General features: G+C 38.4%; 1 protein-coding gene across 1 annotated transcript; it reads left to right on the top strand.

The window, feature by feature from the left end:
• Positions 1–707: 707 nt before the first annotated feature.
• SNRNP48 (small nuclear ribonucleoprotein U11/U12 subunit 48) lies at positions 708–24,930 on the top strand. The gene is made up of 9 exons (XM_021009901.2): positions 708–931; positions 3,858–3,971; positions 4,423–4,483; positions 5,202–5,276; positions 15,148–15,336; positions 15,707–15,828; positions 20,723–20,841; positions 21,222–21,386; positions 24,694–24,930. Exons 1-9 carry the CDS (start codon positions 755–757, stop codon positions 24,731–24,733), a joined length of 1,062 nt encoding a protein of 353 aa, XP_020865560.1. The 5' UTR covers positions 708–754; the 3' UTR covers positions 24,734–24,930.
• Positions 24,931–26,718: the final 1,788 nt, after the last annotated feature.

The raw sequence follows: 26,718 nt of genomic DNA, 5'->3' as shown, positions 1-26,718 counted from the left end.
GGGCCTGGAGTTAGGAAGACCTGAATTCAAATGTGACCTCAGTCACTCACTAGCTGCATGACCCTAGGCAAGTCACTTAACCTTTGTCTGCTTTAATCCACAGAAGGAAAGAAATTAAAACCCACTCTTGTATCCTTGCCAAGAAAACCCCATATGAAGTCATGAAGAGTCAGACTGACTAAACATAGAAGGAAGGTGCTGTTTCATTTTGTCTTTGTAGTCCCAGCACCTGGCACTGAAATGTTCGATAGAGGACAGGAAACTGAGACCTAGAGAGTGACTTGACCAAGGTCATGAAAAAGCTAGTTCTCCGACATCCTCACAGCCCAGAGCTCCTTCCCACAGACGATTATTCTTCAGTATTATTCTCCTCTCTCTGCCCAGAGACAGCAGGGCTACTGTCTGCAGTGGATGGCGGTCACATATTTCCCTCTCCACTTCAGTTTGGGCAGAAGCTGGTACAGCATAAGGAAAAGAGCTGACAGCTTGCAAGCTACTTCAGGGCCAGGAAGTCTAAGGCGTCCTCTCCCACACCCTGGCTAGAGGCGCAACAAAAAGCGGACCCTCAGTGCACTTGCTTAGCCTGGACACTTCAGATTCATTCATCCCCAGGGCACTTTCTCTTCAAGAGCTCCCCCGCCTCCTCCTCATTGGCTTTCCCAGTCACGTGGGCGATACAGCTCTCCCCGCCCCCTTCCGACGTCCCAACAGCCCTTGCGCGCCTGCTGGCGGCTGATTCTCCCAGAACGCGGCTATGGAGGTAACGGCTGGTGTTGGGCCTCCGCCGCTGGAGGATCGGCAGCACCTACAGCAGGAGCTGAACGATTTTGTGGAGACCTGCTACAAGACGCTGGAGGAGGTGACAGCTTCCCTAGGCTGGAGTCTCGACGAGCTGGATTCCGGGGAAGGAGACAGTGAGGAACAGGAGCAGGTCAAGGCACCGGTCTGCGGGGGGGGGGCGGGGGGCGCGGGGCGGGGCCCGCTGGGTTATCCCATCGGCCTTCTGGGGGTAGGGGTTTGAAGACTTCATGTTTCATTCCCTGGTCTGCTCTACCTGTAGTAAAAGTCTGAAACGTAAACAGGACGGAACACAGTTGAATTTTGTCTTTGTATCCTCAACACCTAATACATTAGTGGCGCTTACTGAATGCCTGAATGAAGTTAATAAATTGTCCTTCCCCCCTTCCTTCAGTGGTCGGCGCCGCTCTTGTCGCGTGACCGGAAGAACCAGTGGGAATAGGGAAGTAGAGACCGTGCAACTAGGTTGGTCTTGCCAGTGGGTTCTGAAAATTTGGGCCTTAGGACGAGGGTCTAGTTTTCCTGCATCAGGGAATTGACACTCGAAGCTCTTGATGCCGCATCCCATCCTTGCCTGAGGGATGTGTAATAATAACATTTTTATAGAGCTTAGAGTTTGCAAGGCCCATTACACGTGTCTTATTTTGCCTTTCCAGCAACCCTGTGAGATAGGTGCTGTTATTAACCGTTTTACGTGTGAAAAAACTGAGGCCGAGGTTAAGGTGCGCACAGCCAGTAAATGTATGAGACAGGATTCCAGCTCAGGGATCTGCATCATTCTGAGTCCAGCCCTTTGATCTACTGGATCACCTGGCTGTCACTAGATGAGTTAGTAGATCCGTTTCATAGCATTTTGCAGGAGTTGTAGGGTTAAGAAAACGTAGTGAGGGGCAAATGGGGAATAAAAAAAGAAATATCAAAGGTTGCTCGTCTCTTTTGCCATCCTTGTTAGATTTGCAAAGATGCAGTTGCTGTATAGAAAAATTCACAGAAGAGCCACATCCTGGGTATGCTATGTCACCAGCAAAATGCCTGACTTTGGTCTAATCATTTAACTTCGTGAGAGTCTGGAAGAGATCTGCATTGGAATTCAGACTCTGACCTGAATTCTCCATTCAGCCACCAGAGTGAATTTCCTGAAAAACAGGTCTGCCACATCACCCACGACTTCGTAAACCCCTATGGCTCCCTATCATCTCCAGGAACAAAAACAAAATGCTCTGGCATTCAAAGCCTTTTGTAACCTAGTCCTCTGATCTTTCCCCATCACGTCCTCCTGGATCCAGTGACCCTGGCCTCTTAGCTGTTCCACAGATGCTCCATCTCTCAGCTCCAGACATCTTCTCTGGCTATCCCCCTGCCAGTAACACTCGCTCCTCCACTCTTGCTATTGGCCTCCCTGGCTTCCTTTAAGTCCTAACTGAAATCCCACCTTTTACAGGAAGCATTTCATAAAATCCCCCACCCCCTTAATTCCAGTGCCTTCCCTCTGCTTATTTTTTTCCTGTTTATAGGGAAGAGGAGGTGGGGGATTGGGGGAGAGACAGCTGCATGGCACCTGGAGTCAGGAAGACTCATCTTCCTGAGTTCAGATCTGGCCTCAGACACTCTGTGTGATTCTACACAAGTCACTTAATCCTGTTTGCCTCAGTTTCTTCATCTGTCAAATGAGCTGGAGAAGGAAATGACAAACTACTCCAATATCTTTGCCAAGAAAACCCTACAATAGGGTCACAAAGTCAGACACAACTGAACAACAACATATTTATCCTGTGTATAGCCTGCTTTGTAGATATTTCTTTGTTCAGTCTCCCTCATTAGATTGTAAGCTCCTTGAAGAAGGCAGGGGCTTCTCTTGCCTCTTTTGTATCGCCAGCACTTAGCACAGTGCCTAGTACATAGTAGGAATTTAATACATTTTTATTGAATTGAATTGAACCTTAGCCAAGTCACTTAACCCTTCTGAACCTTGGTTCAATAATCTGTGAAATGGAGATAAGACTATTATTTGAAATACTTACCTCTTAGGATTGTGGAGAGGGTACTTTGCAAAACCTTGATGTGATAACAGGAGTGTGAGCTATTATTTCTGGTAACATTTGAAGAACCTGCTTCTTAGTGTTAAAGAAAGTGTTCCATATATTTGGACTTCATGATGATGACTTGCTGGGTTTCCTTTAAATCACCTTCCCCAGTACATTTAAAATTCTTAATTTACATACAACTTTTCATCTTTTTTATCAAACAAAACCCGTAGTTTTGTACTGTACATGAAATATATGGTGAAAGTTTTTCAATTGATTGTTGCTATTTAGGGATATCATTCTCTTTGTGAAGGAAAAGGAAATGATTTATTAATGTGAATGTCATTGAATGGTACCAAAGGAAAACATGTTTCCTATACCATTGTTTACCCCATGTTATAATAGCAGACACTAACTTGTCTCCCTTGCAATTCAGTGGTTGTGTGTGTTATGTTATCAGGTGTACTTGAGAGTTGCTGAGTTAACAGCTTTGGTGAATGATATCCTTTAATGATCCCTATAATAAGTATGGCCAGAAAGAATGGAATCATAGAATTGTAGAATTTTTTTACCTAAAAGATTAAAAATCATCTAATTCAGACCTTTCGATTTATAAATTATGAAACTGAGTTTCAATTTAAACTTGTCGCTTTATGTCATATGTAGTGACAGAACTAGATCTAGAATACAGGTTTGAGGACTCACCAGGATTTTCTTACTATATCATAGTGCCTTTCATTTTTCTGCTGGCATGTTTGACTTCCTGACGTGGAAGTTTCCACTTAATCAAAGCGGAAGAATTGTTGAGTCCCAGTGGCCTATTCACGTCTTGTGATGCTATGTATTAATCTGTAGATAAAATTTTTTATGAAAATTTATTGTTCAAGAAAGCTAGTATGGCGTAGTAGACAGAGCACCGAAGGTCAGAAAACCTCCATTCCAGTCCAAGGTCTTCCACTAACTAGCTGCATGCTCTGGGACAAGTTACTTAACTTTCATCTCTAAATTCTATGATTATAATTATTTTCTTTACAGAATGAAGCCGTGGTATGCCCATATGATCCTAATCATCACATGCCAAAATCTTCTTTGGTGAAACATATGGCATCTTGTAGGCTCAGGAAATTGGATTATACAAAAGAAGAAGAGGTATCACATATATATGTATTCTATGTAGATCTATGTATATCTACTCTGTATAGTAGTCTATGTATTTCTTATATTTTTGTACAGTATGAAATTCCAAATTCTTTATTTGTGAAAAAATGAAACTGTACTGTTGCAAAAAAAATGGGTAACTTTGCTTTGAGGCTTTAACTGAGAAATGTGGAATTTTTAGGTTGAGCTACTCATCTTTCATCTAATGATCAGTTATGTTACCCTTTCAAAAATAATTTTGCAGTTTATTAGTAGCACCTTACTCCCATTCTTTATGGGATGATAATATTAATGCTTGCCCAATTCTCAGACTATTATAGAAAGATAGTTCAATCACACTAAACTAACATTTGCATATTTATAAAAACTTTAATGTTAAAATTTCTGATACTCAAAAAAACCACTTTTTAAAGGCTTTTTGTTTTGTTTTTTTAATGTTTAGGCTGAAATGTATGATTCTGCCTTTTTCTATGGGAATGCAAAGATACCTGTAGTTCACCTGGGTAAGTATCATATCATCAGTTTGTTTTTAAAATAAAAATTCTATAATGATTTCCACATATTTCCTAGTAGAACACACTCTACTTCCCAGTATACCTAGCAAATAGAAAAGCAATATTTTTCTCATATGGGAAAATGGAATGAATGAGTGAATGAATGGAGGGTGTACCTGATTCTTTAGTCCATGGTTTGGAGAACAGGTTCATATTTATTTATGGCAGATACTTTCCACAGATGCCCTATGTGGTTTGGGAGACTATGCCTGTCCTTCCTGAGAAAAATAGGACCACAGCACTACCTGTGGATGTGACCAGGGTAACAAGATTGTTAAGCACATGTTCACAATTGTTTCCTGGTGTATATGTAGTTACTCTTGCTGCATGTGTGATGGAACAGTTCCTTGAATGGTTTTCTAAGCTCTTGACCACTGATGTGACTGACTTTGTCACCATTCAAATTGGATGGGCTTTAGAGAGAGAATTTTTGTCTTTCGCCTCTAGAGGGGGTCTGTCTGTGTCTATGTACTATAAATGGTAGAAATAGAAAGTGGGGAAGACTTCTAAAATAAAACTATGCTAAGTGTAGTATTTAATTTTTTAAAATTCCTGTGTGAATTGTGGAATTGAGTTTTCAGCCTAAGGAAGCTGGACTACTTTTCATAATTTTTATACCTCAGCATTAAATAAGCCTTTTGACAAATCCTTTATGCCTTTTTTGCAGATAAGAATTTACAGTTCCAGATACTTAAACAAGCTAGGGCTTCAAGTGGAAGAGATGGTGATGTTTATAGTCAAAGTAAGTGTCATACATGGCTTAAGTAAGCTATTGACAGATGAAATGTTGTCATTAAAGCTTTTACTTGTCTCATTTTGCCATGGGGGGGCAACCAAGTTATTTTTTTTGTACATGTAACCAAAATTGCAATTTTCTTGAGGATAATTCATGTGGAAAGCATATGAGGTGAGCAAAGTATAAGTTTTAAGTTTCTGAAATGATAATCTTGGTTTCTGCTTCATTTTGTATCTATGACCATCTTTAGTATAGCAGAGCCTCTCTCTAATACTATCCTAGGGAATTCACTGACCTATTTATTTTATTTATTTATGTAAATCAAATTTTATAAGCACCTGTTGTGAGGAGAGCACTTTTCTAAAATCTAGAGAAGATAAAGAGTCGGGCTTTTGTTTTGTTTTTGAGGTAGGGGAACCACTTTCTGGGTGAGACTGCCTTGTAAGTAGGTTCTTTTTAGCTTATGAAATAACTTTTTTGAATGAGGTCCAAGATAAATTTGCATTATAATAAATTTCATTTTGGTGAATAGCAGAGGCATTCCTCTAAGACAGGAAAAGGTCAACATTCATAGCTCTTTCTAACTCATTTCTGCTGGCTTCTTATTTTTCTCCATTGGTTCTCCTAGAACCCCAGAGCTCATTTGGTTTGCTGCTATCAAAAGCGTACCTTGTATCTGTGGCAAATCAGGGCAGATAGAGGTCCATTTCAAATGCCCATCTTTTCCTTGAAGCCTTTTCTGATTCTGTCTCCTTTCTTCCTCTTTGTATACGTCTCTTATGCTCCTATCACACTCCATTCTGCATTATACTATTATATATTTATATATGTATCATGTTCCCTACAGTATAAGTGCCATGATGTCAGGGGCAGTGTCTTAGTTATTTTTTCCCTAGTGTATCCAACTCTTCCTAACCCCATTTGGGGTTTTCCTGGCAAAGATACTAGAGTGGTTTGCCATTTTCTTCTCCAACTTATTTGACAGATGAGGAAACTGAGGCAAACAGGATTGAGTGAGTTCCCCATACAGCTGGTGGTCACATGGCTAGTAATTGTCTGAGGCCAGATTTGAATTCAGATCTTCCTGACTCTAGGCCCAGCACCTCTATTCACTATGTCACCAAGCTTGGTTTGTCCCCCCTTCCCAGAGGCAGGCTAAACAAAGATATTCAGCTCTCTAACCTGACTTAGATTGAAGCTGGCCCTGCTTCTAGATTTGGTGGGGTTCATAGTCCTAACTAGAACTTGTTTCTAGTCTTATTTCCCAGTGTGGGTGCTCCAGGCCTTTGGTACCAAACTGCACTGAATTTCAACTTTACCGTTGCTCTAGTCCTGCAAAGCTGTGTCCTGCCTGGTCCCTGGCTTCCTGGATGAGTAAAGCACTATTACTGTCTAACTTTTAAAGGTTTTTTTCCTTTGTGCTTTAGGCTTGCCTTCTTTCCCTTTCCTAGAAGTTTCTAGGCCCCTGGGAATTGAACACTTACCCTGACCCATTTCTGTCTGACCTCCTCATTTTATCTGAATCATGGCTTCTAGTGGTACTGTCCCTTGGTGATGCTTGGTTTCTTTACCTGTGATTCTAAGGTAGTCTTTCTTTCCTTAAGACCTGTCTATCCCATATCAGGTCAATCTGACAGCAGATTCTTTGTCACTTCTTGTTTCAACACTCATATTCTTTTTTGGGCCACTAAGTTCCTGTTCTTTCCTGTGTACAGGATGCCTCTAGCTCTCCCGCTCATTTGCAGAGCAGATATAACTGACATGAATGACCTCAGCAGGTGTCTTTTCTGGTCCAGGTTACCAGCTTCCCTCAACTCCCTTATTTATTATCTAATGAGTCATTACTTCTGTGACTCACTGCTGTTGGCCTTCCAGAGAATTTAATTATTATGGGCATTTAATACCAACATTTCTTAAGTGTACAGCAAAAATTAGAAATAATTTCCTTAATTTCCACTAAGAGAAAAGATGTTCACTCAGAAGCAGACATGGGAACTAACTAGTTAACTAGTTAATTAATTAAGTAGTTTAAGGCACTAAAGAGATTTCTGGTGGAGGTACAGTAGCATTCCTGACCATTGGCGATGGCTATGATAATTGAATTGTTAGGCAGTTGTCAGTGAAGTATAAGTGTGGACAATCAGAGGCAGGAATCTAGGTTAAGACATTACAATTAGCCTCTGTTGATGTTTTAAAACTTTAACTGTCAACATTTTAATTTATTGACCAAAAGGTTAAAAGGTTTTAAGAAATTGATTTTACTTTAACTTTGAACTAGGTAATTGAAGTTAATTGCCATGTTTGGTTTTGTTATGAAATTCCAGTGCCTTTGTTTTGAAAGGTTATGTACAGTTGTCTTTCTTTAAGATTTGTGAATGTCTTTTTAAAGTATTTTTATGTCTTTTCTCAGGATCTTCATGGTGGGACCTTAGAGATAATTTAGTTTAGCCCTCTCATTTTATAGATGAGGAAAATAAGGGCCAGAGAGGTGAAGGCATTTACCTAAAGTCACACAAATAATAAGTCCTAGGGCTTCAAATGCAGTAGTACCAGGAGAGGCACCGTACAATAATAGAGAGTGAGAGACTTAGAGTCAGGAGACTGGAGTCATATCCCTCTCTGATACTGAAGTAGCTTTGTAGCCATCCTCACTTCATTTAACCTCTTTGAGTTTCAGTTTTGTCATTTGGAAAATGGGGATAATAATACCTGTTACACCTGGTTATTCGGATGTTCAAATAAGGTGACATTTTAAAGCACTTTGAGGACTATAAACATGATACAAATTTTGATACCTTGCTTCCTCTGTGAAAGATCAGTAAAAATTAGATCTTTGGATCTTTGTGAGGAAGAAAATTTAAATTACCCATAGGAAGATCTGTCTTAACTTGATAGAAGCCCCTTTAATAAAGACATATAAAGAATATAGAACTATAGACAGTATTTCAAGCTAATACTATGTAGTAGTATCAGAGAATCTTTCATGAAATTTCTGAGTAGATAGGAGAGAAGGTATTACACTTGTTTGACAGATGAAGAAATTAAGGGGCGAAATGTTTAAATCATTTGGCAAAGGTCATATCATTAATTAATAGGCTGAGCTGTAATTAGAACCTAGTTTTTCTGACTCCCAGCCCACATTCTATGTCTGGGGTTTTGTGCTTCTCCCAAGAAGCAAGATACCTTAGAAAAATTAATGAAGTGTGATTCTTCACCTCTAGGTGTTGCTCTAACCTAACTATAATAATTCAATCATAGTTGACTTAAAATTCATGGAAATCTGTCCACCATCTACATGTGTTTATAGACATATACTATAAATACATATTGGTGCTATTCATGCTTCACGCTGTTTATAATACATTTAATAAATAAGACTTTAAACAAAAGATTCTGTGTAAAAGTAAGACTGTATGTAAGTGACAGAAGATAGTGGTAAATTTTCTGTGCCATAGTTTTTCTGCTTATGCAATAAGAGGATTAGAAGAGATGATCTTTGAGCTTCCTCTGGCTCTACAATTCCCTATTTCTAGCAGTATTCTTATACTTGGCACATATAGTAATAATCATACTGTCACCTTACATTTGTGTGTAGCTTCATGGTATTTCTAAGGGCTTTTATTTAAATTCCCATTTGGCCCTCACAACAGCCCTCTGCATAGGGCGGGTGGTATTATCCTCATTTTATAGATGACAAAACTGAAGCTAAATATTAAAGGTTGAGGTTAGTCCAGTGTGTAATATAGTGGAAAGAATGTAGCTTTAGAGCTAGTGGGCTTGTTGCATTTAAGTTTTGGCTCTACCGTTTGGTATCTCCATGACTTTGAATATATCACTTAACCCCTAATGGCATCTCTTCCTCATCTGGAAAATAAGAGGGTTGGACTAGATGATCTCCAAAGTCCCTTTTAGTGGCAAATATTTGATCCTATGATCCTTTATCCTATTTCTGATACATCATACTGTATTTTAATTATTAAACTATATAGGATACTTGATTGTGCCATAATATTTTGGAAAAGAAGCTTGAGAATTGAATGCCAACTGTGGGTTAGTAAAAAAAAGTGAAGGGGAGACAGAAGCGACCCATGGAGAACATTCAAGTGTAATATCCTATGTACTGTGATGTTACAATGCAAACATTATTTATCAGTGTTATGTCTTTCTGTAGTGGCATTTTGTATGGTTTCTTTCTCAGAAATGTGATATGTTTATATGTAATACATTCTTATTAATTAAATGCAGTTTATAGTTAATAATTTTTCCCCCTTCTTCTCTTTCAGTAATTGGGGTGAGTATAAGGAGGAATTAGGAACATCATTGTACTCCCTTTTAAAAGATTTGCAGTATCCTTTTTGCAGATATCCTTTCAAAAGTATAAACATGTTACTAAACTTTATTTTGATGGGCTGCAGAACATTGTATATTTATCTTTTTTTTGGTTTTGTTTTGTTTAATTCAGAGAAACAGAAATAGTAGTATTCTTTCCCCCACCCTGCTTAGTAGCTCAATATGAAAGAAATTAAAGGGAAGTGTGTCATCCCTCCCCCACCCTCCTTCCAGCCACATTAAAGAGTAAATTGTGTTTCTGTTTTTAAGAATAATGAACATATGGACAAAGCTGATTATAGAGTCGATAGTTAAATTTTCTAATATGTATGTTACATTCCCTAAATTTTCATTGCCCATACCCTAAATAATTAGGTATTGGACAGAGCTGACTCATTTTTAAATTTTATATAAATATATATATATATATATATATATATATATATATATATATATGTGTGTGTGTGTGTGTGTATACATATATATATGTATGTATAATAGAAATGATACTTTAATCGTGCTTACACAAAAGCGTTCTTTTTTGTGCCTACTAGTAGTATACTATAATTTATTGACTTAAAATAGAGAAAGCCTACTAAATCAAACCCTTAAGTAGTAGATATGGCTAGGGTACTGGTACAGGAGCCAAATTAGGAATTGTTTTCCAAATAACTTTTGTTTTAATTTTCGTACAAACTGGTGAACAAGTCATTCTAGGTTGTTTAATTCTTCAGATTTTTTTTAAGAGTTCTTTTCACCTCTACTTTTTGTCTAGGATATCACTGAAATTGCTTCTTACCCAAATAAGTATCTGGGAAGAACCAGTGACTTATTATATTTTGAATTAGGACATTAAGATAAAAATTACTCCCTTGGGTTAACCCAGTGATGATTAAAATAATTCTTTAGTAGCATTTGGTATATGTTGTATCATAACCAATGCACTTTTGAACCTGTTATTTGTATTAGTAAATGATGAAGTCTGGAAAGAATGTTGTGACTGTATTACTTTATCTCTAATCATATGATTATTTTGAGAGCCTTGAATCCCTAAATACTTCTGCTTACTTGTTAATTTGTTACTTCAAGGTACTGTGCCTATTTGTTTTTTCCATTGATGAATTGGTTTGGAAAGTTGCAAGTGTTGCTAGACACTGCTATTAATTGGTTTCGAATTAATTTGGTATTTACTTTTTTGAGGATACTACATGGTGACTAACGTAAGAAGAATTTGGCATAAATTTTGTTGGTTTATTGTTGACCTAGAAAATTCTGGAATCTCTGAATGAAAGCTGAGTAATTTTACATAGCAAATTATGTATTTCGTTATAGTTCCATGCATCATCACAGATTCTGAATGATCCTTTAGATTAACTCTTGCCTGACCAAGGGTCCCATCTATACTGATTACCAACAAGCGATCATGTAGTCTGTGCTTGAAGAGCTCTGGTGAGGAGGAACTTACTGCCTCCCAAGAGGCCCATTTCATTTTTAGACAGTTCTGATTGTTAGAAAGTTTTTATTTATATCAGGCTTAAATATACTTCAGTGTAGTGTATGCCTATTGTGCTTCATCCTGTCCTCGGGAAGAGTAAAGTAAGTCCATTCCTCCCATGTGATAGCCCTTCAAATACTTTGAAGACACTTTTCACCTTCTTAAGTAATCTCTTCTTCTAGTTAAACACTCCCAGTTTATTTAACTGATCTTCCAGTGGCATGTTCTCTAATTCTCTCGTTACCCTGGTTATTCTTCTGCATATGCTTCTCTCTTTCTTAAAATTTGGCACCCAGAACTGAACACCAGGGCAGAGAGTAGCGGAATGATTATCTTTCCTTGTTCTGAACAAAGTGCCTATCTCATTAACATAGCCTAAAATTTTATTCACCTTTCTAGTTGCCATGTCACACTGTTGACTCATTGAGTTTGCAGTTCACTAAAACCCTTCAGTTTTTTTCCACAGGAAATGTTGTCTAGCCATGTCCTCCCATCCTTTATTTGTAAAGTTGATTTTTTAAATGCCAGTGCAGAACTTTATGTTCAGGAAGCAAAATATCTGAGTGAGTAATTAAACCAGTGGTCTTGTATCTATGTACAAGAATAGGTAACAAAGTAAATTAGAAATCTTAACATAAGGAGGTACATTTGGCGTCATCTATATCTGTGAGGCTTGGTGGGATGAGACTGATAACTAAGTCATGGCTCTGGAAGGGTATTCTGTGTTCAAAAGGAATATGGTGTGCAAATATAGAATTATGGGATTTATTAGTATGTGGGATGGGGGTTAGCATTATTTAATAAAAAAATAATAGCTAGCATTTATGTAGCACTTTAAGGTAGATTATAAAGAGATACACATGAGAAAATCCAAGAACTAGAGAAGGGAAACATGGTGAAAATCATGTGAATGAAGATCAATAGAGGCAGGAGTGGTACTGTAATGATATTGTACTTTTCTTCATGAACAAAGAGAGGAAGTAGATTACAAGCTTGAGGCATGGTGATATAATAGTAGTGGGAGACTAATTATATGTGCATCTGCTAGAGCTTTCTTTTTGCCCCAAGTGATTAGCTAATAATTTTTTGAATTGCTTTAATGGCAGTTTCATTCTTAAAAAGGTGAAAGACCCAACAAAGGCAAGTGCTATTTTGGATCTGATTGTCAACAACACGGAGGAAGTGGTTGCTGAGGTGGAAATAGTAGGAACCTCGGGTGAAGTGACTGCTCCAAGATAGTTTGTGATAGAAGAGAAAAAAGCCAGGCACGATCTTATGTGAACCTCGGATTTTAGAAAAGGAGCTTTCAAAGGGTGAGGGAAAGGATAAGTAAGATATTATGGCCTGAAATTCTGTAGGGAAAATCAGCCTAGAAAGGATGGGAAGCCCTCAGGAATAGACATTCTGAAGAAAAAGAGAAAAAATACTACTGAGGGAAGTTGTTTAAGAAGACCAGTGTGGATAAAAAAGGATATTATCAACCAATTTAAATTCAAACAAACATACAGACACAACGAGGGTTAGAACTAAGCTGAGAGCAGGTAACAAAATGAATATGAAGACATGTTGCAGTGTTGTTAGATTTGTATCAGGAGTGATGTAGAGCTGAGGCTGGCCAGTAAAGCCAAGGATAAAAAAAGTTGACCTTGATTCATTAATGACTATTCTTTTAGTCCTGCCCTCCAGTCAGTTCCAAATGAATTATAATGTCTTAATGGTGTTTTGCCCGTTTATCTTCATTTTTTCTAAAGTTTTGGAATGAGATTTTTACAAATACTTTGCTAAATTTAAAGTCTGTGTTTATAGTATTACTAGTTACTAGTCTAGGTACCTTGTTAAAAGAGGACATAAAGTTAGTCTGATCTGGCTGGTTTTTAATCTCATGCAAGATTTGTATTCATTGCTGTTTCTCTGAGTGCTCACCGCATACCATCCCGTGATAATGTGTTTTAGAATTTTGTCAGGCGTAGAAGTAAGGCTTACTGACTTATAGAATACAGATTCTATCCTCTCCCCCTTTTGAAAATTGGGACATTTTCACTTTTCCAAATCTGTTGCATCTCTTACTGTCCATGATGAGCCCAGTCTCTAATATGCTGGGCACAGGGAAAAGTACTGAGGATAGAAAGAAAAACAACAACAAAAGAGCCCTTACCCTCAAGGAACTTCCATTCCATCAGAGGTGACAACACGTACACACATAAGTCTTTACAAAACTGATAGAAAATAAATACCTCACAATCAGGGAGGGAAGAAAGGCTTTGTATGAAAGGTGGTGCTTGACCTGAAAGTTCAAGGAAGTGAAGGATTCTTTGAGGCAGAGGTGAAGAAGTCCTGCATTCTAGGCATAGGGTATGGCCAGTGAAGAACAGAGAGCAGGACCCTGAAGTATAAGAAGAGCAGTAATACATAATGAGGTTGGTAAGAAGTCAGGCTTATGCTTAAAATTACTTCGGCAGCTGTGGAGACTAGATTGGGGAAGGGTGGCACTTGAGACAAAGAGATATATTAGGAGGCTGTTGTGCTAGGCCAGAAGAGTGGAAGATTGTTTAAAAGGTGGACAGATTTGAGAGACATTGTGGAAGCAGAAAAGACAAGATTTGGCTGTCGATTGGTTATGTAGGGTGCGGGGAAAGGGAGGCATTGAGGCTGATGAGATTAGGAGCCTTGGACACTGGAAGAAAGGTGGTGCTCTCAATTGATATAGAGAAGTTTAGAAGACAGGGGTGAGTTTTGAGGGAAAGTTCTGTTTTGGATATATCGACTTTGATATGCCTGTGGGGCATCCAGTTTGAGATGTCCAGTAGTCAGTAGATGCAGCGTTAAAGATCAGAGGAGACACTGGCTGTATGTATAGGTCTGTGAGTCTTCTGCATAGAGGCAGGAGTTAAACCCATGGTGTCTGCTTAGGTGACTGTGTGAGGCTGTAGAGAGAAGAAAGTACCTAGGACGGAGTTTTGGGGACCACTCCCAAGAAAGAGTGTAAGATGGATGATGAGCCAGCAGAGTGGTTCACAATCATATCTATCAGTTCTTTTAATGCTCTAGGAGGTCCTTTGACCAGAGATAATGACTTGAACTCATTGAGGACAATGACTCCTCACTTATATTAGAGTTCTGCTGACTGGTCCCGTTTTTTGTTTCTGTTTCAAAGAAAATGAAATCAGAATGCAATGAGTTGATTAGTTCAGTCCTTTTTTTTTCGTTATCCATCATTCCATCCCTCCTTCCCCTACCACCCTCCCTATTGGTAGTTATAGCCTTTTATCAATCCTAATAGGCCTAACATAAGTAGAAAAAGAACCATTTTTTTTTGTCTTTAGTATTAATTGCCAGGAACATCTCATTCTTGGTTTTAGTTCTCCTGATGGAATTCTTATGAGACTGTTATGCTAGCATATTCTCTGTTATTTGCCTTTGGTTTCATCTTCTATTCATGATTTAAAAATCTGAATTGGTTAATGAGTTTCCTGTACATCTACATCAGTCTCTTCATGCAGTTTTTGGTTTTTTCCTCCCTAATTTGAATAATTTATCTTTGTTGGACTGAAGAGACTAATATACATGGATGAGAAACTCATTAACCAACTGAGAATATACCATTCCCTTCCCAATTCACAAAGTTCCCTAGATTTTGATATGTTTGGTATGTATGATTGGTACGGTTTATTTTGACAAAGTAGATACTTTTCTGATAAGAGTCATTTTGAAACTGCGCAGTAGCAATGTCAAAAGTATCACCTTGAGGAGTTTCCTAAGTCATTGGTAAGCCTTTTGCTGTAGTTACTGTCTTTGTCCCTGCAGGGATCTGTCTTCTCTACTATTGTGAATTAAGCAAATCCTTCATTGTGGACATAGCACATTTAAGACAATTGAAAACATAAATACATGTGTTAAGTATTCAGGAGTTGCTTGATGAGGAGTATTACTTGTCCTAGTGTCTTGACTTTATTAATATGTTGCATTTTTATGACATTTATGTGTTAATATCAGTCAAAAGTTTTATTCTACATTGTTTCATGCAGTTTTCTTGTCACTGTGTTTCTACTTTAGGGATTTATTCTTCAGTGCCTATTGAAGTGCCTCAGAATCACAAGCGTTTCATCTGTGACCTGACCCAAGCTGATCGTCATGCCATCTTTGACTATGTTCTTGAAGAGACAAAGAAACAGCGGTCCAGGTCTCAAATCACTGAAAATGACAGTGACCTTTTTGTAGACCTGGCTGCTAAAGTCAATCAAGGTTTGAGATAAATACTGTAGTTTCAAATATTTGTCATTTGGTATAGTATTAACATTATATAGTCACTTAAAAACTCCTTTAAAATGAGCTAAAATAGTACAACTTCTTGATCAATGAAATTCCGTGTATATAATTGCATAGTACTTCTGAATGATCTTTATGAACTTGAACCCCTCCCTCTATCCCCACCCCAGTTTAATGCAAGAGCTCTGCTTCTAACTTCACTGCTACTTGGCCTGTTTATGTAAGACAGAATCCTTTTCCTTCTAACATGTGTACTGCAGTTGAAATGTCATTTGATGATGTACCATGAATGCTGATTTTTTTTGATAAGCATGTTGAGGATATGATCATTGTGTTTCATTCTTAGATGATAGTCAAAAGGGTCCAAAATCTCATCTTGAAATTCTGGCAGAAATGAGAGATTATAAAAGACGACGTCAGTCCTATAGGGCAAAGAATGTTCATATAACCAAAAAGTCTTATACTGAGGTAAGTTATAACCAGAAAATGATTTGTATGCCTTGAGTCTCTACTTTTTTTTTTTTTGGCTAGTTGATGGGGTTAAGTAACTTGCCCAGGGTCACGCAGCTAGAAAGTGTTATGTGTCTGAAGCCGGATTTGAGGTCAGGTCCTCCTGAGTCCAGGGCCGGTGCTCTATCCACTGTGCCACCTAGCTGCCCCCTGAGTCCCTACTTTTTAAACTCTCCATAGGACCCCAAGATGCTGCAGAGATGTTTTGGAAGGTGAAAAAGTATAGCTGAGGTAGACACTTAATAGCATGTAGCATCTTTTGCCGCAAAAAAAGAACTTTTAGCAGGGAATGGGTTTTCAGGATGTGTATAACAGTACTTAATATTTTACTACTTAGAGGAAAATTAGAGTTGATTTCATGCTTTATTTTGAGAATCACTTTCTGGTGGCAGCAGAAAGTTTTTGGTTTATATAATTCTCTAAGCTAATGAGCTGATTTTTATTACCTAGAATAATTGTGGTTGTCTCCTAGCTGGAACACAAATACTTATTGATTGGCTTTCTGTTTCCTGCTTCCTCAGTTCTTAATTTGGCATTCAAGATTCCTAATGTGGTTCTACTTTGATTCTCCAACATGCTGTCTCTGATTCATTCTGGCTGGTGTCCTTACTGTTTTACAGGCTTGCAAAGTTCACTTCTGTGCTTTTGCTCATATCGCTGTCCTAAAACATTCTTTGTCTATTCAGTCCACCCCTAAGGGATTATCTCATAAGTCCTACCCACTCTATGCAGTCCTACTACCTCACTGCTTTTTTTTTTTTTGCTTTTTGGTGAGGCAATCAGGGTTAAGTGACTTGCCCAGAGTCACACAGCTAGAAAGTGTCAACTGTCTAGTCTGAGACTGGATTTGAACTCAGGTCCTCCTGACTCCAAGGCTGGAACTCTATCCACTGCACCACCTAGCTGCCCCTCACTGCTTTTTATCTTTGGAAAATTTCAGCTCTTTGTTATGAGTGCCCTCATATCCTGTCCTCTGTACCTCAGAACCTCTCCATTCATCTTCTTCTTGTCCTAAAAAAAGAGATGTCCTCTTTGCCAAAGCTAAGTGTTCCACATTGATTTTCCCTTTATTCCATCTTTAATTGATCACTTTCCTCTTTCTTTTTGTTCACTACTTTAAAAATTGCTTAGGTCTCTGAGAGCCTAAAAACAAAGCAAGACAACCAAAAAAACTACTCCTTCTGCTTCCTTAAGCTGTCGTCCACTATCTTTTTTCTTCCAATCCAATTCAATAAACATTAAGTGCCTATGATATGCCATATACTGTGCTAAGTACTGGGGATACAATTAATAAAAAGAAACAGTCCCTGCCATCAAGGAGCTCAGAATCTAAAAGGGAAGACATCACACAAAAGGAGGCAGTAAAGTGGGGAGTTAAACAGGCAGAGCAACACATGCAAAGTGGAGTGAGCGGAGTTCAGTTTCTGTCCTTTATAAAGGAAGACAGTGGGAGGAGTTTGTACTCTACAAACCTCCAATCAGAGGGAAGAAGAGGATGAGGGAGGAGGTGTTGCCAATCAAGGGATGAATTTAGAAGTTTATCCTGGGGGGGGCATCTTGGAGTCAAAACCATGCTGAGCAGTGGATGCTGCTGAAGTGGAGTAGATAGTAGGATAAATGGTCCATATGATGATAGTGAGTAATCTTTCACTCCTTATTTTTAGAAAGAATAGTCTTTTTTCCAATGCTTATTGTAGGATCATAGCTTTAGAGCTACGAAGGACCTTAGAGGGCATCTAAGGGCTAAGACCCCTCATTTTGCAGATGAGACACTGGGGCCCAGAGAGGGTAATTAACTTGCCCAGGAACAAGGGGGTGATTTGGAGTAAGGTAGTAGTAAATTGGATGTTTGGAAGTCATTTGCAAAGAAGCAGTAACTAAAAACATGGAAGTTTCTTGAGATTTCCAGTAGAGTATAGAGAGAAAAAAGAAAAGGGCCAAAGACTGACCCTTGAGGGACACCCATACTTGGGGGGCAGGAGGAAAAGAAAACAGTGAAAGATATAAAATCAATAACAGTAATAGCTGCTAACATTCATATAATACTTTTAAGGTTTGCTAAGTGCTTTAATGTGTATATCTTACTTGATCACTGTGAGATAGGAGTTATTATTATTATTATTATTATTATCCCCATTATATACATGAGGAAAAAGACGGAAAGAGATTTGCCTGGGGTCATATAACTATTTAAGTGTCTGTCTTTATCGGGATTGGAATTCTAGTCTACCCAACTTCAAGAACAGCGTTTTCCACCAGGACACTAGCTGCAAGAATAGGATTTGAACCAATCTCTTTTAACTCCAAATCTAGCACTGTTCATACTGTACTATGCTTTCTCACCATTTACTCACTAATATGATTTTTATCTCTATCACTTTATTGAAACTTCTCTAAGGTCATCAAAGTTTACTTCTTTTAAATTGTTGGTTTTAACTGTGTAGTAATATTCCATTCCATTCATTCATTTATCTCTAAGCTGAACTGATAATGACAGCTGCCTAATTGATCTCCCTGTCTCCAGTATCGACTCTTTACACACAGCCACTAGAATGGTCTTTCTGATACTCGTGTCTGACCATGCCACAATTTATGTGTAGCCATTCCCCAAATGATAAGTGTCCACTTTGTTTCTAGTTTTTTTGTTTTCACAAAAAAGTGATGCTATGAATGTTATGTAAACCAACAATGGTTTCTCAGACCTTATCATAGTCTTGACTTTTCTGTGTCCCTAGCATCTAGACCTTTCTACAACATTTAATATAATTGATCACTGTTCTGCTTTGTCTTTCATGGCACTAATATTTTCTGGTTCTTTTCCTCCTTGCCTCAGTATGTTTGGCTGGTCCCTTTTCCTCCTGCCACCTGAGTGTGTGTCCCTCAAGGATCAGTCCTTGGCCCTTTTCTTTCTTCTCTATACACTCGTTCCTTTGGAAGTCTCATAAACTTCCATGGCTTCAGTTATCACTTCTTTCCCAATGACTTCCAAACATCCAGCCCTAATGTCACCGTCAGGCTGTAGTACTACATTTCCAACCAGATGCTGGAACATTTCTATTTATATGTCCTGACAGCGCATCAGACTAAAAGTATGTTTGGAATGGAATAATCACTTGTCACGCCAGGCCTGTCTGTCCTACCAGCTTTTCAGTTCCTGTTCATTGCATCACCCTTCTCATAGTTTATACAGGTTCAAAATCTCTGAATTATCTTTAATTCTTCCCTCTACCCTCAAATCCAGTCTGTTGTCAAGTCCTATGGATTCTGTTCCCACAATTTTTGTCTCATCCTAGTTCTGGCCCTCATATCTCTAACTTGAACTAGAGAGACAGATGCCCAACTAGTCTCACTGCCTCTAGTATCTACTCTATGTGTAACTGCTAAATAATAGCTTTCTAGGGGCAGCTAGGTGGCTCAGTGGATACAGCCTTGGCCTTGAAGTCAGAAGTTCAAATGTGGTCTCAGACATTTGACACTTATTGGCTGTGTGACCCTGGACAAGTCACTTAACCCTGATTGCCTCACCAAAAAAACAAAACAATAAATAATAGCTTTCCAATACTCATGTCCTGCTTAAAAATGTTTCCTCCAGGGTAGACTTAGTCTGGTAGTTAAGGCTTTCTGCAGTCTGACTTTAACCCACCTTTTTTCTAGCCTTATTTCGTATCTTCTTGGCATTGTACACTCCCAGTCATCTTTCTGCTCTTTGCATCTCTGCCTCAATATCCTTCTCATGTGTGGAATATATATCTCTACATTTCTACTTCTTCAAGTCCTTTTCTTCTTTCAGTATCCAGCTCAGGTGCCACTTCAGTTGGCTCTTACCAACTGTCCCTGCCACCCCCCCCAAAAGTAATCTCTCTCTCACATTTTCTTATAACATTTTGTCTGCTTATCTCCTTTGCCCTTAACACATTTTATTTTATGTCTTACTTGTATGTATGCCTTTCGTTCTACAGAGACTGTTATTTTTATGTTTTTGTATCCCTAGTATCTTGCGCCCAGTAGATACTTAATAAACCATGTTTTTAATTGACTTGTTATGTGTTGTAGTTATAGTCCATACCACATAATAGTATATTCTTTTTTATTTAATGTACTTTTTCATTAACTGTATTATAATCTCTTTGAGATCATGTAGCGATTTAAAATTTCATAGTTATTTCCCACTATGTTTAACAGAGTACTAAGTACATAAAATACACTAATACATTTGTTGACTGCTTTCCTGGTTTCATTCCCTTTCAGTCAGCGTATGTGCTACTTCCAATCGTTTTTTTCCTCTCAGAACTGCTAATTGCTTTATTTTACTGTTTAAAACCTTCTTGCAATTCACCATTTTTCTCTCAACTTACTTTAGTATTTGCCCTTGATCTTTTTTTAGTCCTTTCAGTTGTGTGTTTACCTTCTAACTTACCCTTTTTCCTGCCAGCTTTCTTTGATGCTGAGAACGTGACCTCACTGTCTAGCCTGTATGAGACACTTCCAGCTCTGAATTTATTTCCCATATTTCTTCCTCTTCCCCAACCTTTTTTTCTCAACTTTAAAGTATCTTCTTATCTTCCCTAAAACTTTACTTAGGGGGAAGAATGGACTTCATACAAATTGTCTCTAGTTTCAGAATCACTGTGAACACTAGTTGAAGGAGATTGAGAGAGGAAAATGAGGTATGAAAGAAATAGATCGATGGTCCCTGTTCTCAAAGAATTTCCAGTTTACTTAGGGAGTCAGAATAAATACTTGTGAAATGAACGAATATAGTTCCATATTTTACATATTGCATATAAGCCCCTTAGTTATCTGTCTTCTCTCATTTGCAATGAACACCCTGCCATATCGTCATTCTCCTCAGGTGATTAGAGATGTGATCAGTGTGCACATGGCAGAACTCAGCAACCATTGGCAGGAGGAAGTGGAACAAGCAGAGGATGATGCTGAAAATGCATCTAACTCAGCAAAATCTTCAGGAAGGTGTGTTCATCATTTTCTTGGCACTGTCAGAATGTTCTTTTCTGAGCATGTGCTCATAAATTCATAAAGTTTGCCATAATTCTAGATTTTCGGAACCATTTAAAACAATTTAATTTTTTAAAAATGCTTTTTGCTATTACTCAAAATATTTTTTCCTTGGTATACTACTATAATAATACTCTTGGTTTCTGCTATAGGATTGCCTTGTAACCTGTTTTTTCCCCATTCTAACCCCCCAGAAGAGGAATACAAGAAAACTCTGTTTGATTTTGAATTCTGCGCTGGAGTAAATTATATTACTTTGAGATTTCATTGTTTAAAATATTTTGCATGGGTGTGTGGTACCTGCTTAAGATTTACTGGTTAATATTGCTTTCCAGAAAGGAGGAAAGACGTTCAGCTTCATTAGATTCACGACAGTCTGGGGAAAGCCATAAAGACACTGACCACTCAAGACACAGAAGAGACAGAAGTCGGAGCCCACGTAAACGAAAAAGAAGCAAGGAGAAAGAGAGAGATAGGGACGTAAGAAGAAAGAGAGATAGGTAAGTTTAAATGCTGTTCTCGTAAACTATAATCATTGTTAATCTTATCTTTCATTGCTCGAGTATTTAACTGGTGCCACCTGGCTGCTAGGTGGTGCAGTAGATAGAGTTCTGTGCCTGGAGTCAGGAAGACCTGAGTTCCAGTCCACCTTCCGACACTTACTAGCTGTGTGACAAATCACTTAACCTCTTTTTACTTCAGTTTCCTCAACTGTAAAATGGAGATATTATCGCTTACCTTTCAGGGTTGTTATGAGGATCATGATATATTTGTAAAGCACTTAAGCAGTGCTTGGCATAGCAATAAATGCTTTCCTTCCTACCTTCTTGTTCAGTCATTTTCAATTGTATCTGACTCTTAGAGACCCCCTTTGGGATTTCCTTGGAGAGATACTAGAGTAGTTTACCATTCTCCAGCTCATTTTACAGGTGAGGAAACTGAGGCAAACAAGGTTAAGTGACTTGCCTAGGGTCACACAGCTAGTATGTGTCTGAGGCTGGATTTAAACTGAGGAAGATGAGTTTTCCTGAATTCCTGACTCTGTCCATTGTGCCACCTAGTTGCCTACTAATACTAGTAGCTACTAGGTACTAATCAGCTTAAGTTAGGTAAGACACAGGCCCTGATCTCAGGGAGCTTAGAGTCTAACAAAAGGCAGAGGGATGAATACCTAAAGAGGTGAAGACTGAAGGGAAAAGGAAGGATGCAGGGAGGATACTGTGAACATGAGGATGAGCGCATGGTCACTTTCTCATGCAGCATCAGAGAGGATTCATAGAGGAGATGGCCTGTGAGGGGAACCTTCAGAGAAGACGTGTGTGCGCGTGGAGGCGCTAGGCCAGGCCTTGGGGATGCAGCTGAGATGGCAGGTCAATAGCAGGAGTCCAGGAACAGTGAGCAGTCATCCAGTGGCTCCAGTACTTAGAGGATGTGAAGAGAAGGCTGGGCAGGGGGTTTGGAATATCACGGCAGAGGGCCTTGATTTAGGAGCTTCTGTTTTATTGGGTAGGTCATAGGGAGGTGCTGAAGGTTTGTAAGTGGAAGAATGATGTGATGAGAGGAAGACTAGGCAGCAGTGTGGGAGATAAATTGGAAAGAGGTTAGACTGGACACAACCATTTAGGTAGGTGGCTGGTAGAGTGATCTAAAGCAGAAGAGGAGAATGCTTGAACTAACTGACTGCAGTGGTATGAGAGAAGAGGGCCAGATGTAGTGGAGGTAGAGATGAGGAGCGCTGGCCATCAAAGGGTTGATGTGTGAGAAGGGCGATCAAAGATGATATCAAGGCTTTGGGTCTGATGTGGCAGTGCTACTAAAAGAAATGGAGACGTTAGAGGGAATCAGGTTTAGGTGGGGAATTCAGAGGAATTGTTCACATCCTTTTTGCTTCTTTCATTTTATTGTTTTTAGTGCTAGCTGTACTTTGCAAGGTGAAGAACTAAATCTTCAGATTGGTTAATTTTATTCTATGATAATAGCTCTTATAAGGGTTTTAGTGATTGAATTCACTAACACCTGAGTGATGTTTTTGTACTAACTGTGGATGTCAAGTATCTTTATTATCTGTTCTCCATTACCACTGAGAAGCAAGAATTAGCTATATTCAAAGAATACCATTTTAGCTGTTTTGCTTATCCTAAACCACATGTGGCCTCGAGGCCCGCAGGTTCCCCACCCCTGTCTAAAGTTTTGCAATCATTCATTTCTTTATAGGCTCAAATTTCATCAGAATTAACTTCATGATCCTTTTTGGTTAATAAAATGGAAATTTATTGTCTTTCTGTGGTCTGCTCTTGATTATTGCTTATTCTTGGATTGCCATCTTTCAATATTGCTCTTAAATTTATGTGATACAGCACCTACTGTGCTTAAGTAATACTTTGACATTTCAGATTTCTCTTTTGCATAGCAAGAATTCTTTTGAAATTAAATATATCACCATCCCTTCCCCCTTTCCCCAGATAATTTAAGAGAGTGTAAACCTGTCCTGTAGTGCAATATTTAAACACTTGGCCCCCAAATGACCCACAATACTCCCAAGTGTGACCCAAACCAGATTACAATGTAATTAGGTAATAGTTAACAATAAATACCATAGATAATACTACTTTTGAAAAGGAAGTCAATATGGGACCCCTAGGGATTCTTAATATCTGGTTTAGTGGCTCCCACTTCTGTTTGAGTTTGACACCACTGCTGTAGTACAGGGCTAAATTCTGCAGGCTATTTCTGACATGGAATGGGTTGCAGGGTCAGGTGAGGAATGAAATAGGGATAGGGATATTAAAGAGCTTCTGCATTCCTATGGTTTCATTAAAACAATTCCTGGAAGATTCATACTTAAACTCAGATGTCCAGTGGTGAGGAATAGATTTGATTATTTGCAATTTTGGTGTTCTGTTTCTTGTTTGTCCATTGCTATGATCGATAGAGAGTTGATTCTCTAACTTTGACTCCTCTAAAAAACTAAAAAATTCGTAATTGCTTCATAAGATATGGAGTAGAAAAAGTTAAAATCTGTACCTAAAAATTTTATTTGCCTTCCCATTTATATATATTGTTTTATGTTCTAAATGCTGACCGTAGTTTAACTTAAAGCACAGAGTTGTTTTTCCCTTGTTAGAAACAAGAAGAAAACCTGTGTGACTTGTTTTTTGCTGAAGAAAATGAGATCTGTCCATTATGTGCAAAATTGTAAAGCTGGCAGAACATATTTTCTCAGATACCTCAGGTCACTGTCTGTCCCTTCCTTTGGTTCTCATAAAAAAGTTGCCTTTCAAGAGTTGGACCCCCATGTCTCAGATATGACTGTCTCTCCCCATTTGCTCCTTATAGGTGCCCTTATTTCATCTGGGCAGCTTAATTCTGTCCTTTTATCTCAAACCCCTTTCCTACTCAGTGCTAGTTCTTAGTCCTCAGGACCTAACATGGGGGCCAAATGAATTCTTGAAACCCCTTGTTTGCTCCTCATTCCTGAACTCACTAAAGCCCTTTCATTTCCCATCCCTGATGGAGCACCTTTACGTCTATATCTGTATAAACATTCAATCATATTCACTAATACTTTGGGACCCATTACTCAGCTGTAGCTGTTCATATTACTCTGAACAATTTAGCTGCCAACCAGATTGTGATATTTTGCATTATCAGGATGGTTAGCTGAATATTTCTTTGTAGCTATTTTCTGTTTTTGTTGGTGTTTTTAGTAACAGTTTGGAAATTAAGTGATCTATTTGTACTTAATTATTAATTTTTTTGAAACGGACATTAAAATGTTTAGTAGCTTATAATATCTTTTTATTTCAGGGATGAAGAAAGGCATCATGGCCATAAAAGAAGAAAATAGCAAAGTAAGGGTCAAGAAAATAAGTGGAAATATTTATGCACATGTGTTTATTAATGGTGTTTATGTAATATAAACTAAAGAAGATAGTTCAACTATCTCAGCTACTCAAGGGACCAAGGAATATAATGTACTTATTTTTATCGTAATTGCATTTTCCTGGGATTATGTGTAATTAAAATATCTGTGTAATGCTCCGATTATTATTGTTTTTTCATTTAACATTCATTAATATCAAACTTTGTTAGTTGCTAAAAACTTTAATTATATACTTTACATTTTCTTACTGTGGTGGGATATAGCCAGTTTCTCATTTCTGAATTTGTTGGGGAATTTTGTTCTTGGTCATTTATAACATAGATTATAAAATGCTTAACCTGGTCTAAATAAGAAAGCACATGTTAGAGCAAAAGCCTTAAGCCAAGAAATTTGAGACTTGGCAGTCAAAGTCCAGTTTTCTTAAGATTTCATAATTTCCTTGTGCTTTTGACCATTCAGGTGAAAAATTGGCATAAATGTCAAACATCTGGGACCTAAATGGCAAAATATTGGCATTTCTTCTGGTAGCCCTGGGTTAAACATTCCAGTGTGCTTCCCAAGTGAAAATGCAGCTTAAAATCTTTCAAGTTAGTAGACAGTGACAAAATAACTATAGAATCTGACTCACCAGTTATCTTAGCTTTTTTCATAACTGACGTCCATAAGATTTATGAGTAGGGACCTTGAAGCATATCCATTTTACTTGCTGGATTTATGAACAGCTGTAAACAGCCTTAGATTAAATTTTTGGGACTCGTTAATACCAAGAATTTTCCTTTTAAATTTTGTTATAGGCTAGGCATGGTGGCTCATGCCTATAAGTAATCCCTGCTCCCAAGGAGGCAGAGGCTGTCCCTTGAGCGAAGGACTCCTGAATTACAGGAGTAATTGGGTGTCTGCAGTAAGTTCAACATTAATATATTGAGTCCCTTGGGCCAGAGGGAGCACCAGGTTGCCTAGAAAGGGTCAAACCAGCAGGTCAGGGTTCTTGTACTGATCAAAATGAGACTGGGCCCAGGAGTAACCCCTGCACTGAAGGCTGGGAGGGATGTGGAGACTCAGACTTAAACGAAATTGGCACACAATTTACATGTGGGCCAGTACTGTTTTCTTGTGTTTTGTTTTTGTTTTTTAGATATAGAACAGTTATTTCTTCCAGCACAGAAATTGCTTAAGATTAAAAAGATTCATATTAAAACATTCATTAGACTCTCTATATTTTCTTGGAAGGTAAATACAAGGTTCTGGGACTCCTTCAACAGCTGGACCTGACATTTTACATTTACTTCAGCAAAGCTGCTGAGCATGTCACAAGATCTCCTGGCTAGCCAGGCATGGCTTTTTTAATTATTCAGTTTTCAGGATGATCCCATCAGTGGTCATCCACTCGTTTTGAGATGTGTGCTAAGATGGATGTGGCCTGCTGGGCAGCTGGCACTTGACTTCAAAACATCCATTTCTCAGAATCAGTGTTTCTTGACCTCAGAGGGGGGAAAAAACCCAAAAAGGAACCAAAAACAAGCAGTTACTGAGTTGGGCTTGCCTTGGAAAGTACATGTACACAGTGCGATGTACTTGGTAACTACCGTTGCCAGTGGGGGCAATGGAGATGGGGACAAGGAAGGAAGGAAGATCAAGGGAAAAAAAGCTGGATGGATCCCCAAAGTATTAGAAGGGTCCAGAGAGTCCATGCATTCATTTAAAGGGCATCATTTGAATTTCTTTCTCACTAGAGTGTTTATGTTTTACCAACTATAAAAGAAAGTCTTTATGTAAAGGTTACATTATAAATAGTAAAACTGAATGGCTAAATGTCTTAGAAAAGAAAAAAATGAGTGGAAATGAAAAGAAGGGAGAGATGTGGGGGAAAAAAATAGTGTAGAGAAGAGGAAACATCTAAAATGAGACAAAATTAAAATCCAAGTTGTAAAGAGAGTATATATAAAAAT

This window comes from Phascolarctos cinereus, unplaced genomic scaffold, assembly GCF_003287225.1.
Source record: "Phascolarctos cinereus isolate Bilbo 61053 unplaced genomic scaffold, phaCin_HiC Scaffold_4;HRSCAF=312, whole genome shotgun sequence".
Classification (NCBI taxonomy): domain Eukaryota; kingdom Metazoa; phylum Chordata; class Mammalia; order Diprotodontia; family Phascolarctidae; genus Phascolarctos; species Phascolarctos cinereus.
The sequence above is the reverse complement of the archived record's forward strand: the minus strand, read 5'-3'. Positions and strand labels throughout refer to the sequence as shown.